At 48.0% G+C, this 16,111-nt stretch overlaps 1 protein-coding gene across 1 annotated transcript in view; it reads right to left on the bottom strand.

The window, feature by feature from the left end:
- IKBKB (inhibitor of nuclear factor kappa B kinase subunit beta) overlaps nucleotides 1-14,862 on the bottom strand; it is a 46,224-nt gene extending 31,362 nt beyond the window's left edge. Inside the window, exons 1-5 of the mRNA XM_080929109.1 lie at nucleotides 14,775-14,862; nucleotides 14,426-14,548; nucleotides 5,216-5,310; nucleotides 3,879-3,996; nucleotides 1,176-1,245 (exon numbers count right to left, since the gene is read on the bottom strand). Coding sequence (XP_080785235.1) covers nucleotides 1,176-1,245; nucleotides 3,879-3,996; nucleotides 5,216-5,310; nucleotides 14,426-14,530 — 388 coding nt within the window. The 5' untranslated portion in view covers nucleotides 14,531-14,548; nucleotides 14,775-14,862. The remainder of the gene's footprint in view (nucleotides 1-1,175; nucleotides 1,246-3,878; nucleotides 3,997-5,215; nucleotides 5,311-14,425; nucleotides 14,549-14,774) is intronic.
- Between the last annotated feature and the right edge of the window lie 1,249 nt (nucleotides 14,863-16,111).

The raw sequence follows: 16,111 nt of genomic DNA, 5'->3' as shown, positions 1-16,111 counted from the left end.
GGTGAGAATGAGGCACATTACCATGAAGAGAAGTGGAATTCCAGACCTCTGGGTTAGAGCCTGCAGGTATACAGACAGGACCCTTCCAGCAGACACACACACCAAGACACGGGAGAGTCAGAGGCCAGGAGGTGGCTGAACAGTCAACTAAGACTGTACCAATACCGCCTCGCCCCCCACAGGCCTTCCTTCACAAGGAAACTATGATGCAGAGAAAGGTGGATATTTTACATGCCAAACCTGCTTGGATCTCAGCCTTAAATACATGGTTGCTTGACCCCACTCCCCACCCCCCTTCAATAGCCCTTTTGCCTCCCCTCTACCCAAAGACGTGGCATAAGAGGCAGCAGCCACGCAGGCCAAGTTTCTGGAAGGTGAGAGGCTCCTGGACTGTGAGGTTAGAAGGGTCAACACTCATGGCTGACAGTCTAAGGGAAGGGCGTATGACTTCATTACTTCATGCCTTCTGTATTTATGTACTGGAAAAACAAGGTCTGAGTAAACAAATCCTATGTACAAGTAGAGAAGAACAAAGTGGGGGAGGGGTGCAAATGGAGTCATTCTCCAAAGCGGGGACCATGTATTCATGGATAAAGTCTGAATAACTCTGACCCTTAGAGCCCAAAATATCAGTTTGTACCACCAACCTTGGGACGCATCACCACCACCACCATCATCATCACCCCCACCCCGTCATGATCACTCTCTACCATCATCATCATCACCATCATCATCACCATCATCCTCACCACCACCAATTTTAAAGCCCCGAGCACGCTCTGTGGCACTTTTGGTGTCTGCTTCTGTAGGTGAGAGGCAGAGCTCACCATCAGAGCCCCAGTTCTGTTTGCAGGAGACACCACACAGCCCTGCAGGCCCATGGGATTCTCCTCCCTGATGCCGGCTTTCTCTCTCACTCACACACGTATGACAACCAGTGTGAGGGTAGAAACACTCACACCCTGGGTGAAGCTGTTCAGATGACGACCTACTTCCCTGGCTGTTCCAGGAAAGTGGGGACAGGAAATCTCTTCCTCGGAACACAGTCACTCGCATCGTGACTTAGAAAGGAAGGAACTCTGAGTTCACTACAATCCTAACCAGCCCTGGCTGGCCACCTTAATCCACTAGGCTCTCTGTAGACCTCACCACGCCCTCTGTAGGGTGGGACTTACCGATGTCACTTAGCAGGGTAAGGATGGCTCCTTCCCGCAGACCACAGCAGTTTTCAAACTGGTTCAGATACTGCAGAAAACATGAGAGACATTGTGAGTGTGGTGTGTCACACAGCCCTAAGAAGCCCACCAGTGTCTTCTCTGTCGGACTGACTGACAGACGGGTGCTAGTGCCACAGCAGGGCTCCAGGGGAGCTGGCTGGAGGCAACTGAAGGAGCAGTACTGGCAGGGATTGCTCCAGGGATTGCTCCAGGGTCGGTGAGGCAGCAGCCTCTGAGCACCCATGGTGTCACCTCCCTGGCCCTGGCAGGAAGAATTTAAGTCGGCCTCACTACAGTCCTAAGTCTGAAGGATGTGGCCAGGGTCAAACGTCAATAGCAACTGAATTTGCTCTCCAGACTTCTGCAGACAGGACTGACCCAGAAAGACTCACCAAAGCCACCTCTGACCTCTCTGCTAACCGGGACTCCCTTGGACAATTCACTGAGGGGAATGTGCACTTGTTATGTGCCTGGGCATTGCACCCAGCTCTGCGGGGATGAAGTCAGCGGACTCCCCTGCCCTGAGTCCTACCACTCCCTCTAAGGTGAAAACACTGAGACTGGAGCATCATTATTAGTTGGCACACACAGGCAAAGTTGTAAAGTGAAGTGAACTCCGAATCCTTTGTGTTTCTGACTCTTCGGCTTGTCCAGGGGCCCCATGTGCTGCTGTGAGTCAGCTGTGGTGATTAATGCTCGGATTCACGGACATCCCAGAATACTTGGCCTCTGTACCATGCATTTCAGTCTTTCTGGGTTTGGTCTGTTTGGGGTGTAGTAGGTAAATAATATAAATAATGGGTGCTCGCCACTTGTTTAATATTTACTGCTACATTTGAGGTCGATCCCATATTTGAAGACAGTCTCCTCCCTGAAATCCCCCACGCTGCACTACCAGCTAAGCACAGAGGACTTAAGCCTCGAAATTGACTCTCATTCTGAAATGTGCTAGGTGCTGGTCGAGCCTTCATGGACCCCTTTGGGGTGTTAAATGGCCCTCTCACAGGGGTTGCCCCCAACCACTAGAGAACAGATATTTACATTACAATCCCTAGTCAGCAAAGTAATAGCAGTGAAAATGACCTTATGGTTGGGGTCACTCCAACAGGAGGAACTGAGCCTCCGCAGTGTTGGGAAGGCTGAGAGGTAAGAGATAACATAGATCTTGAATTTTTAAGAAAAGAAAAGGACAGGCTACCTTATTTTAGAAAATATCCTAGGAACTCTGGGCAACAGGACCCTCTCCCCAGTGCTGTTCTAAGTGACAGACAGAAAGACAGACGGACAGAGGTCCTTTATGAAATCACATCCTGCCTCTCCCTAGATCACACCGAAGCCCATGCCAAGAGTCATGCTGAAATTTCCATCATCTTTTCCCCCTGGCTTACGAGTTCTTTGCTGCCTAAAAGGGCAACTGTATGCCTCCCCAGCATTCCGAGCACCCCGTCACCATCACCTGGTCACACCCACCCACTTCAGCCTGAAGTCCTTGCCTAAGACAGCACAGTTGCATTTCCCGCTAACCATGGGCAAGGGGACAGCCGCCAAAGGTTGGAAAACAGGAGAACCCAGAGTGGTCATGCTCTCTGTTATCAACCTGTTTACGGGGCACATCCTGTCCCCAAGCCACATCATCTGAGGACACGCCCGCCCTACTGCAGACTCACTCATGGAAACTTTGTTTATAAGATGAGGAGAAAGGCCTGGAAGGGTGAGGAGGACAGCACATGACGTAAGTCTGGGAAACTGCCGGGAAGAGAGACGCGCAGAGGCGGCCAAGCCACATGCTGAGGCTCTTTTAGAGTGAAGAGCTGAACGGAGCTATAGGAAGAGCGGATAAAAACCCATCTCACTTGGAGAGTCTACTTTCCTCACAGCTGACATGACCCAGGTTCAGACAGCAGGGCAGCTGCACCTGAGGCAGGCTGCGATCCAGGCTCTCTCTCTACGCTAGCTGTGTGCCTCCAGTGCTTTACCTAACTAGTGCCTCTACCTGCAGCGCAGGAATTCTGTTGGAACCATAAACCAGGCACCCTGTAAAAACTTAAGGAGTATCTGTCTCCTTAAGGACACACAGAATTGTCCCTGTGACCAGGGAGAACGGCCCACACCCACTGTCCAGCATGGGGTTGGTTGGAGCAGATAGGACAGAAGAGGGACAGAGGGAAATCCTGCAGATGAGTCAGGAGAATCTGGAACTACAGCCCTGTTCTCTGATGACTAAGCTGGCTCCCTTCCTGCCTGCTGTGATTCTGGGTAGCACTGTACTGTCTGTGAAGAAAGTCTCTCCCATTGGACAGTGGTGACGCCAACCCCGGAAGCTTGCAGTGGCTCTGACATGCCAAAGGGGAAGAGTGAGACTCATTCAGTTTCTTCCTGTGGTCCACGCATGATGGTTGCTAACTTTTCCTTGTCGTGTTAGTGACCATGGGACACGGCCCGTTTTCAGCTTTCTTGTCTGCACTTCTGACTCAGCCTTTTGACTAACACATTCCGAAATCACCCCCAAAGAAGGTATAGAAGAGGGAGTTGGAATAGGTGGAGTTACCCCTCTGACTCTTTGAGCTTCTGGAATGATGGCAAAAGATCTCTCCTTTTCTCCCCTCCCAGTGTTCCCGAGCGCCCCTAATGGACCTACGTCCTCCACCCCAGAAGACTTACTCTTCGGAGATCTCCTCCTTGGCAGTACTCCATGGCCAGCAGAGGCAAATCATTGGGGGCCAAGTTCTGCATCCCCTCTGGGACATCCCGGGCAGCCACCACATTGGGATGGTTCAGCCTAGAGGGAGGGGAAACCAAAAAGCATCCGAGTTTCAGCTCGAATCCATCCCCTTATTCCATGTCTCAGCCAATCTCACCTTCCAACCGAGGCGAAGAATAACCAGGTGTTCTTAGTAGCTAAACAGGAGATGGAGGCCAGGAAGGGAAACTCACCTGGCCCTCTAGTAAGTGAACAAACATTTGCCCAGCCTTCCTCAGCCCCTGAATTCAATCACCCACAGGATATCACATGTATTTACTTGTCCTTAAAGTGACCTATTTGAATTTTTCAGTGTATGAAAGACTGCTTCTAATAGCTGAAAACAGGTACCCTGTGCCATTTCAGAGAAAGGTTGGCACATGCGTGTGAACATTTAATGAAGGAGACACCGCTCTTCCTCGTCTTTGAAGATGTGAGCAGAGGTCTGGAGACAATTCCACAGTTAAGACCTCTGGGCAATTCCAGAGGACCTGGTCTGAGTGTCAGCCCCCATGGGGTGGAGTTCAGTCATCTCTAAACCCCAGTTCCAGCGGATCCAAGTCCCCCTCCAGGCCTGCTCAGGCACCAAGCATGCACATGACACAGACACAGATGCAGCCGAACCAACACGACAAGAACAATTTTTAAAATGAAGCGAGGTGAGCAATGGGAGCATCTGCTTGATTTCTTCAAGCTAACTCTTGGGGTGCTCACTACCCACAGGTCCCACCAGTCAGGAGGACAGCATCCCCCCGGGCCTAAAAGATCCTATGTCCACACTGCGTGACTATCCACAGAGGGCCATCAGCAGAGTCATATGCTACTCTGGAATTAGAAATATGGGGAAAACAAAGATTTTTGCTGACAAGTCAAAACGTACTATGCCGACTGTTTTAATTAACTTAGTACTTAAGTAATGTTTGACACAGTGTCTCACGCTGCCTATGCTGGTCTCAAATTCCTGGGGTCTTCAGCCTCCCAAGTAACTGGACCTATAGGAGCACCCACCATGCCTAGGTAAGATGGCTGTCTTACATTTAATGTAACAAGCTGACCACAAAGCTCAATGTAGTAATTAAGTGTTACTCCTTTAGAAGCTTCCAGGATAGTGAACTATCTGGGTAGCATGGGCAATGTCCCGACGGGAGACACTTAGGGGTTCTTTTCTAGATACAGCAAGTCTGATGAGCTGTGGTTTCTGTTCCAGGCTCACGGGGCTGTGGAAATGGCCTCCCCAGAGGTGGGCCCAGGCCCTCACCTTCTCATGATCTGGATCTCCAGGCACCATCGGTCTCTGTTCTTTGGGCTGAGCTCCTGTCGGCACTGCTTGATAGCAATCTGTTCACCTGTCGCCTACAGAAAGGGCACACCAGGTATCAGAACAATCAACAACCAGGCATGTGACCACCACAGAACCCCCACCTGACACACAGGCATCCTGCAGAATACCCGGACACCAGGTGTCTGTCTGTCTGCCCTCCTCACCACTCCCACATCACAGATGCCCATCCTCCTCCTTTATCTCCCCATCGATGGAACACAAGTCCCTCAAATCTTGCTGTCTCTGCCTCCTCCATACACCCCCCTGCCCCCCCCCCCCCCCCCGCCGTAGCACGTTCCTGTCCAGGACTCCTACTTCTCTCTCTGTACGACAATTGTTGCCGTGGTGATGCCAGGTTAAGCCATACAGCGCTGCTGCTGATTGACTTGTTTCACATATAAAAATGGCCCTTCTGTGTGATTCAACTACTATTGGAACAATGGGTGTCTCCATTGTTTCATGTAAGAATGTAAGAGGTTTTTTTTTTTCCTTTCTCTTTGGAGAGAAGACAAACATAGTGTAGTCAATGGGACAAGGGACATCTCCAGTTCCAACTTTCTTTCACCAGCTGTGTATCCTTTGAGCAGACTACATATAGACCATTTATTAATGCCACAGTTGGGGCTGTAATGAAGTCAAGGATGTAGCTATGTCATATAGATAGCCCATAGCAAGTGCCTGACAAGTCTACAAGAGCACAGCCCTGAGCAGAATACACATACTGGCTCTCACTGTTTACTTACATACTTATTTAGAGTGGTCTAATGGATCCAAGGCTAGACCAATATTCACTCTGGCTACAAGGACGACACCGGATTTCTGGTCCTCCTGACTCCTCTTACCATCTGCTAGGATTATAGGTGTGCACAAACTACTGTGCCCACTTTGTATGGTGCTAGGGGTCAAACCTAGGGCTTTGTGAACACTGGGCAAGCACTCTACCAACTGAACTACATTCTTAAGCACACTGTGGTTTCTTTACTGGAAAAGTCAATATTTTGTGACTAATGACTGTTTCCTGAGGTTAACGGGTAAGTCTTTGCTGGTACACAAAGGAGTCCGTGGGAGCACATAGGAGAGAAGGGTTCTAAGTCCGTGGTTCGGGCAGCAGCAGCAGAGAGAAGCCCTGGTGTCAGGTGACCTGGAACCACCAGCCTCGACTTCAGACAGTAGTATCAGTATCTCTGTTCACAGTGACACCAACCAGTTCATTGAGAACAGCTGGAAAGAAATCATCCCCAACAGAGATTACTACAGTCTGTTGCACAGTATAAAAACACTTGTATCAAGAACAGAAAGGCAGAGTGTATCCATGGAAACCTGCTCTATTCTGCCTGGAGACCTCATCTGGGAACTCTAGCATAACAATTTCAGCATGGGTGTCCCCAGCGGGTTTCTGATGTAAGCACCTATCTGATGACGCTTCAGTTTAGTATACTTAGAATGCTCTGCCAACTGGACGACTCCTCAGCGCTCCTATCCACCCAAATGGCCAAAACTCCTGCTGGCCACCCCTTGGGGCTGCCCGGTAAGAGAAGGAAAACGGACTTTCCAGACAGAAGGGAAAGTTATCTAATGTGATCACCGACCAAGATATCAACCCTAAAATGGAAGATTAAGACTGAGAACTTCAGAAATGAAGGTGGCCAGTACCACTCTAATGTGTTTTTAGTCCAGAAGTGCCGCTTAAGCTAAGATGCAGGTGCGTCCATGCCTAGTTTACTGGCATATTCTAAGTATACAACCAAAATCACAACTAATGCTGCAGCAGGGTCTCTATCCACAAACCCCATTTCCCATTGTCCCTGGGGTCCTTCCAACCCTTAGACAACACCCATCTACTTTCTGTCTGTACGGATATTCATGCTCTGGACATCCAGTGCAAAACAAGTCACAGGTGTGTAATTTTAAACAGATGCTCTCTCTTACAGACACGTTTCCACAGCTCATTCATGCTGTAGCTACAGGTCCACTCCTGTGACCTCAACAGCCTCCTCAGGGCTGCCCACAGGAGGAGAAATCAATAACTGGGCTCTGCCCCAGGATCATTCTTTCCTTTTCTTTGCCTGTTAGAATCCTGCCTTTCGGCCTGGATTCCGAAGCTCTTTCTAAAGAGCTGATTTCCTTTTAACACTGTATCCTCTATGGCTGCTGAATCAGTCACTGTGGCTACACAGCCGAACCCAGGGAGAAGTTAGTTCATCTATGGTCTTCGAGAGTGAGAGACCATTCTAGAAAAACATCCCTCTAATCGATGGACATTCTCAGAAGCCACAGCTTGGAAAACACCGTACCTCAAGATCCAACTTATCTGCCTCTTCTCTGGAACTGTTCTCAGTTTCACTTCCTGTCAGTGTATGGACTCAAAAAAAAAATTTTTTTTTTTGCCCAGTTCTAGGGTGGATTCATCAACAGCAAATACCACTAATGCCAAATGCTGAGGTTAGAATGTTGTAACCGTATTTAGAGGTGGGACTTTGGGGTTACAGGCAGCCATGGTGAGATGTTATCATGCAGAGACCTTTGGTGATGGCGGGGTGGAAAACATGTCTTTGAAAGAGAGCAAGCGCCTGTCTGAAATGACCAGCAGGCTGAGTCATTTCAAGTCAATCAGCCTAACACACCGCCCACGATCATGTCGGCAACCTAATTAAGACCAATGGGCCACACATCCCCGCAAGTCATGAAGTTAGGAGGATATGTTGACAAGGAGTTCAGTGGGAAGAGGATAAAAGAGGGTAAGGGGGTAAACATGATCCACCTAAGGAAAACCTATATTAAATTATTTCCCAAGTGTTTGGAAGACCAGTTTGATTTACTTGAGTAAATTAAAGGTTACTATTACTATTAAAACTAGATCGCCCAGACTCAAGAACTCTACACTGGCCTTCAGTCTGGTAGAATCTCCAAGGGAGCCTAGGCTTGTGGGTTCTGCAGATGAGAGGGAGCGGGTGGGGGGAGGGGGCAGGGTGCAAGCTCACTGCAGAGGATCACTGGTCCACACATGAAGATGCTACAAGTCCTGCTATGCTACCCGAGGGTGACAAAGTCTATACTCGGAGACTAAAGAGTCTGCACACACCTAAGGAACACACAGAGCAGCGTGGTGTTTTCCTGTTGTAATGAATTAGCCACAAGCCTAGGTGCTTAAACCAACAGAAATACATCTTAAGGTTATGCATATCACAAGTCTGCAGTGAGTTTCCCTTGTTAAGCATCAAGTTGTCAGCAGAGCTGTGTTTTCTTCCACCAGCTCTGGGAGATCACCCATGCCTCTTGCAGCCCGAGCCTGGGCATTTTCCTTTGCTTAGGCCCTTTATCTCATTCTCAAACCCACCAATGTCCAGTTGCATCTTTCTCACCCTGTCTTAGTTCAACACTGACTCTCCCGACTCCTTTTCGACTTTTCAGGACCCAAGTATGACACTGGGCCCACTCATAATAGCTAGGACAACCTGTCAATCTAAGGCCAGCTGACTGGCAACCTGGATTCTCCCTTGCCGTGCAATGTCCAAGATCCAGGAGAGTAAGGTATGGATGCCCTTGGGGAAGGGGGATGCTCTCTGCAAACAACACAACAGTGATCAGATCCACTGTGACTTAGGGAACTTGTTCTCCTGTGCATTGAGTAACTGTAATCTCTTGCCCAATGTCAGAGCGAAAGACAGAGTTGTCAGCTGGATCAACCCAGAAGCCAAGGTAACCTGTATAATGAAGGCTGATGGGATTGAAGATGTGAGAACAGCCTTCAGCCTCCAAACTTAGACTTAGCCATCAGAGACTGTTGTCTAAGAGACAGTCTGTGTCTATGACACAGAGAACTGCCTGTGTCAGCTCAGCTGAACCCTATTACAGGGGAATCCTAACTTCTAAGGCCTAGGGATGTCTGAGATAGAAACAGACTTATCCTTACACAGCTGTGTATTATTTTTGTTCATGAACTGGGAACATATTCATCAGTAGGAAAACTCACCCAGCCGTAAATGACTTTATTTTGCTCAGATCAAGAATCTAAGTTCAGAAAGCCAGACTGGGCCTGAATTCTATCTGTGCTGATTAAGTTTGTATTATTTTGTCAATCTGACATAAGCTAGAATCTTATCTGGGAACCTTAGCTGAAGAATTGTCCCCATCTACTTGTCTACAGGGAAGCCTGTGGGGCATTTTCTTGATTAACAATTGATGTAGGTGAGCCCAGGCAACTGTGGAGGTGTTGCCCCTGGACAACTGGGTTTTTAAAGAAAGGTGAAGCAAACTATAGAAAACAAGTCAGTAAGCAGTGTTTCTCCACAGTCTCTGCCTCAGGTCCTGCCTTGGCTTCCCTTCAAGAAGAGCATGTAAGCCGATAAACCCTTTCCTCCCCATGCTGGGTTTGGTCATAGTGTCTATCACAGCAACAGAAACCAAAGTAGGACTATCTATCTCCAACTTGCTAATCAGCAGACTCCTTAAATAGGATACAATCTAAAAACCATCTTTATTCTCAATAAGAAAGGGTCGATTTTGCTGTCTAAACCGAACATAGCCAAACTGATTTTTGGAGGTCCTCAGAGTTTGCTACTCTTTGCCCTTTACACAAGAACACAGATCTTGTGTATGTCTGTGTATTACAAGGTCTAAAGAAGGTAGGTGACTGCACACACGGGTGCTAGAAAGCCAGTTTATAAAGAACAAGAACAAAACAAGACAGAAGGGGCCAACCAACTCCCTGTGGTTAACCTCCTAATGATCCAAACACAAAAACAAATAAACAAACAACATAAAGCAAACAAACAGAAAACTCCACAGAATTCCTCTGAGAATTACACTCCAGAAAACCCAGTCAGTCATAACCATCCCACCAGCAACAGTGTCATGGGAGACAATCAGATCCTGCCCCATATCAATGTTTCTGGAAAATAGGGTGTGTGTGAAACTGGGCCCAGAAGGAATGCACAGGTGGGACCCAGGCTGGGGAGTCAAAAAGTACAGATGGATGTACCAGCCACCACATGTGCCACTCAGCGCTAGTCAGAGATGTTTTGTTTCTTTGCAGAGAATATCAGTTTTTCCCTGGCACAACAGGGAAGCAGTCTATAGGAGCTCACAGCAGTTGTGACAGTGTATGTGTGCTGGAGCCACGGAAAACCCAGGCTTGGAGAGGGAGGGAGGCAGGAAGTCCCACCCCTAGCTGGGCAGCTAATGGCAGTTCTCATTGCAGAGAGAGAGAATTGGTTCTCTTTAAGGGCGTGTTCTGTGGTAGGGTCAACCACACTTCAATGGGAGGGGCACAAATTAGACTTTTTTGGTTCTTTTAAAGATGTAAAGGTGGATGAGCAGGGTGGTGGGGTAAAAGCTGGGGGGAGTGGGGAGGAGTAAATATGACTAAAATACACTATACACTATATGAAATTCTCAAATTAGTACTTAAAAGTAAAGGTCTGGGACACTCTACAATACAACTCCTATACCCAGGGGAACAGGGGGGTTGCTATGAGAATGCCTCTCTTAGTAATGTCAGAGGTTACACAGATAAAGTCCTACTAACAAGACTGCTTAAGCATGAGCTGATCAGGAACAAAAATAATGGACATGCTAACATGGGAAGGGAAAATGATGGACATGCTAACACGGGCAGAGAAAACCCCGGAGGCCTCTGGTCTACACGAATAAGTACAGGTGGCTAAGCAACACTCAGAGTGGGAAAGACAGTCTTCCCAGGGAAAAACATATCAATTGGTTATCCAGTAACAAGTGGTCAGCCTGAAGACATATATATGTATGTGTGTGTGTGTAGCCTTATACAGACTGAATATATTGTATTTATGTATTTAGGAGCATATACGTATTTATAACAATAATAAAAAGAGGTCATAAATTTCAAAGAGAGCAAGAAGGGGTATATGACAGAGTTTGGAGAGAGGAAAGGAGGGGAGAAATATGTAATTATAATTTCAAAAAATAAAATAAATAATTTTCTTTTAAAAATGGCTTAGATTAATCTTTATTCCTGACAGAAGAAGTGGCGGACACAACCTGTCCCTATGATAAGGGACTACAGTTCTTCAGTCTTCCTGAGATAGATACAAAATGACACAGCGGGTTCCCATCCTGCCCAGAGGACAAAGGTGTTGCCGCCTCCTTGGGCAAATAAACACTGCAGCTCTGAGGCCGTGAGGCCTTTGGCTCTTTTCCACAGACGGAAGAAAACCCAACCCTTCCAGGGACGCCAATTAAACTAAAATGAAGGGTCTCATCCCTAGGGCCATCTAAAGCCCACCTCCTCTCAAGAACCTGATGAGGTTGTTTCCTCAGTCTTCCCCTGCTACTGTAGACCAGGCTGACTTCGAACTCACAAAGACTGGCCTGCCTCTGCCCCCCGGGTGGGCATTCAGGTTAGAAGTGCTGCTGCCTCATTCAGCTGGAAAATGACAAGGATTCCTGATAAGCTTTAGTCATTAGTATTTCTGCGTGAGAGCATTTAAACTTAGTCATATCTTTAAGAATTCATTCAATGTAAGTAAAGATAAATTAAGGATGGTGTCATCTCTTCATTTGCCTGCACCGGGCTCAGGCTCATGTGTAGTAAGGGAACTGAGTTTCGCAAACGGAGGTGATCTTAGTCTGACCAGTAAAGTTTAGCGCTACTTCATAGGAAGAATAACTGATAACCCTTTGCCTTCCAACAGCCAGTGCGTTCCCTACTTCCCATCATGTGAGCATGGATCCCCCAGGCTTGCCAGTCTTTTTCCCCCACTAGAGCCCACTGAGGATGTAATAGTTGCAAAGGATCCTGGGATGTTTCCACGGCACATTTGCCTCATGACTTTCCAGTCACACTGAGTGTCTGTGATGCACACCAGAAGCTGTGACCCAAACCCAAGAATTAGTGACAGTCAGGATTCTAACCAAGTGCTGTGTGGTTGTGAGAACATGTGGCTCCTTCCCGTTTACCCTCGAAAGGAGCTGCAGGGTGAGGTCCCCAGAGTTGTATCTTCTTCCTCTTTCTTTGTCTCTCAAGGTCTGCTGCAAACAGCAGCCTACCTGAAGCACAAATGGTGTGTGCTGAGCCTTCGGTTGGGGATGTAAGGGCATCCCTAGGCAACAAAGACTGTCAAGCTCACACTGTGTCTCAGGAAGTAGGGGAACTGGAGGAGGGTCATCTGTTACATTTGAATATCCCTCAGCTTTTCCTTAGTGCTTCAGAATGGCCTGGATCGATTGTGAAGAACCAAATAGTACCTACAGAATAACTAGTGTGTGCAGGACATGTCCTAAGCTCTAGTTCCAACCAGAAGGAGCCACAGTGGGGTACACTGCCTGGATCAGAACAGATGAGTGTGTTAACAGCTTATCTTCTTCTGATAGATTACCTACCTCCCCCGTGCCTCTGAGTCCTCAGTCAGAAAACAGAAATTAAGAGTTGTTAAGGATACTGCTCATGGTAACACCAAACAGACCCAGCATGTAAGAAACCTAGCCCCATCTTGGCATGTAATAGGTTTGCAACTACGACCTTCTAAGGCTCTTTCAAGCAATTTCTCTGTGATAGCTACAAACATTCTTTTGCCTATAGACAAGAGAAAACAGATGAAGTAGAAAGAAGATGTCTGATGCCAAGTACAACCACCATATTCTAGCTGCATGCGTCTAGAGGTCAGAACAGAGGTGAGTCCGCCAGAAGGCATGCTGTATCTTCTGATCCTAGGTGTGGGGTAAAGGTGCTTCTACACACTCAAAGCAGCCCCCAGGCTTCCCTGAGATTTGTCCAGAGGACTTCCAGGTCTAAGCAGGCAGGTTCTTCAGCCAAACTCCTCCCAAACCTCAGCCCCTACCCGCTCTATCACCCAAGTCCTGTTCATTTTAACCCCTAAATATCTCTTCTGTCTGTCTGTTTCTCGCTATCATCACCACCATAAACCAAGCGAGTCTCTCGCCTTGACCACTTAATTTTGAGTCAAGACCTTGATTTTCGCTATTTAGGAAGGATTCCCTAGAAGGGTGGCTGGCCTTTTGTTTTAGTAAGCTTCCCAAGTGTTACCCAACACTGGAATCCTAAAATATAAAAAAACAGCCTCTGGAGAGCACTCCCCACGGTCTATCGGGAGGTTGGGTAACTGACCTGGCAGGAATGAAGATATTCTAAGGAAATACTTTTAAACACTGGATGCCAGAGAGATGGGGAATCCCCTAGAAATTATACACTGGGAGAGAAAAAGCTACCAGCCAGAGGGGGAATTTGTGTCTTCTGGGGTACAGATTTCTAACACATTCTCAGGAAATCTCACAGGATGACAAAAACAGGCCTGTGGTAGGCCGGACCGCCAAACTGCTTAGACGTGTATATCCTCGGCATTCTGTTTGAACCTTAATCTAATTTTAGGACCATGGAGACAGACTTGGGACGTTCACTGGGTCTTTCTATCCCTCTTCCCAGTGCAACACAACCTCAGGTTGCTCTCTACTATTAATTAGACTATTTTAATTGGCTTATTGAGGACTCAGCTTAGGGCACAGGCTGTGACACCTTCACCACCCCACCCCCCAGTTTGCCAACCCAAACAAAAAATTTGGAAGAACAGAAACTTTTAACCTGAGCAACTCATGTCAGACACATAACTAAAATAATAAGAATAATAATCAGATCCAAAAGAGAAATCAGTCCAAATCACTCAGCTTTATATGGGCTACACATTTTCACCCATTATCCTTAACTGGGTCTTTTGTGCAGCACCGTATTACAAAAGAAAAAGAAAATGAAAAAGAAAGAACCACCACCACAGCAACAAAAACCTTGGAGTTATCAACTACCTAAAAATATTTGAAATAAAGTTATTTAAAATGTTTTTATTGCTCTCGTCTTTTAACACTGCCTATATTCTACATTTATCACTATGTAACGCATTACGTGTTAGTCTAAACATTAGTAGACATAAAATTTCAAAATACTTGGAATGACACTTACTTGCCCCGCGCCCTTCTAAGAAGCACGGTTATTAAGGTTCTTATGACACAGTTTAGCAGCTCACAGGTCCCCTTTGCAGTCCCTTTTCTTACGCTCCCATTGGACCACGCCAAGGATAGGAGGGGATCCACCCATTCACACCGGGCGGGGACAGAAGTGGCGCCAAGAAAGCTCATGCGCCCTCTCCGGTGCCAGAGCCCTACCTGATTGTGCCACCGGATGACGTTTCCAAATCCCCCAGTCCCGAGGCGTTCTTTCATTTCCCAGGCCCCACAGGTCTGGGTTGGGAGGGAAGGTGACCAGCTCATATCGATGCCCTGCTAACTCTAGAAGCAAGTTGACAAGTTGAGAGTTAGAACACTGGATGGAGCCCAAGAAGCAGGGGAAGCAGCAGCGGCTGCTGCCCTACAAGGGGACGGGTTTAGTTCACAAATAGAAAGTAGCCACGGTCCGGCCCGCCGGCGGGTCTGCTCCGCACCGTGCGGGAGAGGCCGAGCCTGCACCCGGCCGAGCCCGTCCACGCGCCGCGAGCAGCCCTCGCGTGGGACTCACCTGCCCCGGGGGCCGCGGGGCCGCCAGGGACACCCGCTGAGGACATGAAAACTCGGGGTCCCCACGCAGCCAGCCCAGCGCCACTTCCTCAAACACTTCCTGCTCTGACGTCACGGGCACTTGTCGGCTCTTAAAGGGGACGCGCGAGCCGCTGGCAGAAGAGCAAGCCTTGGTCAATCGCAGTGCTGGACCCGGCAGTGCGGGACCTGGCCGCGTGGAGAGTTCTTCACCCTTGCGCGTTTCAGGCTGAGTTGATCCGCCTGGCTAGAAAGTTAACGGAGAGGTGTGTGTGTGTGTGTGTGTGTCTGTGTGTGTCTGTGTGTGTGTGTGTGTGTGTGTGTGTGTGTGTGTGTGTCTGCTGAGCCCCCACTAGGGCTGACTTAGGGATTGTCCCAAGAATTGCCTCTCTCTCCTCCCACCTCCATTCGGAGTCTGAATGCTTCTGGTTCAGAACCAAGAATAAACCACCCTGTGATGCTCCTCAGAAAGTAATACACCACCATCCCTCTCAAGGTGGGGGGGAGGGGGTTGGGGGAGGGAGAGTGAAAAGACAAAACATAAACTAGCACTGTATCTAAACTGGAGTTTCAGCACTGGAACATAGGGAAATTACTAGTTATTAGGTCAAAACCCTGGGTATTGCCCTCTCCACCTCTGCCTCAAACAAACCAAGTTCAGCCGCTCACCTTCCATAATTCATGATACAATTAGCAATGAAAATCGGGAAAAGGGGTTTATTCAATGTGACTACATTGGGAAAAGACAGAGATCCAATCACCCTCACACATACCTCTGCCAACCCAAGTCCAATTTTTGGATTTTGCCATGAGGTTTGGGTTTAAATGGAAGGCAAGATAATATGTAGTTGTGCTCAGGGTATGTTCTGGTCCACCACCATTGTCTAGGCTCCAGTCTCTCCTAAGGTGGCATTTGTCAGAACCCTGAAATACCTGCCTGAGCCAAGTGCCTCTGACGTTGGCACGAGGCTTCTAACATCTCTGGTTTTTTAGACAGCGACCAGCAAGGCTAACAAAGTCTCCGGTGGATTGAATGGTAAGTCGAAGGTCTTTGTGGGATAGCCAGGGGACTCCAAGGATTTGAACTCAATAGAGCAAGCAAATCAAGCACTTCTCACACCTTTATTATTACAGCGAGCAAAACTCGAGGTGATGTTTACAGAAAGTTCCAGGAAATACAAGAACAACAAGGGAAGACACTTAGATTACGTCGTATCATTCTTGAACGTGTGGGGGGGGGAGGCAAGATATTCCTCCCAGGACTTCACCCCTCCCACAGAGATATCCCAGAGTACACCCTACATGTCCTCTCTTTCAAGG

Source organism: Micromys minutus (assembly GCF_963924665.1).
Source record: "Micromys minutus genome assembly, chromosome: 14".
In the NCBI taxonomy this organism is placed as follows: domain Eukaryota; kingdom Metazoa; phylum Chordata; class Mammalia; order Rodentia; family Muridae; genus Micromys; species Micromys minutus.
This window is presented reverse-complemented; position numbering and strand designations above follow the sequence as displayed.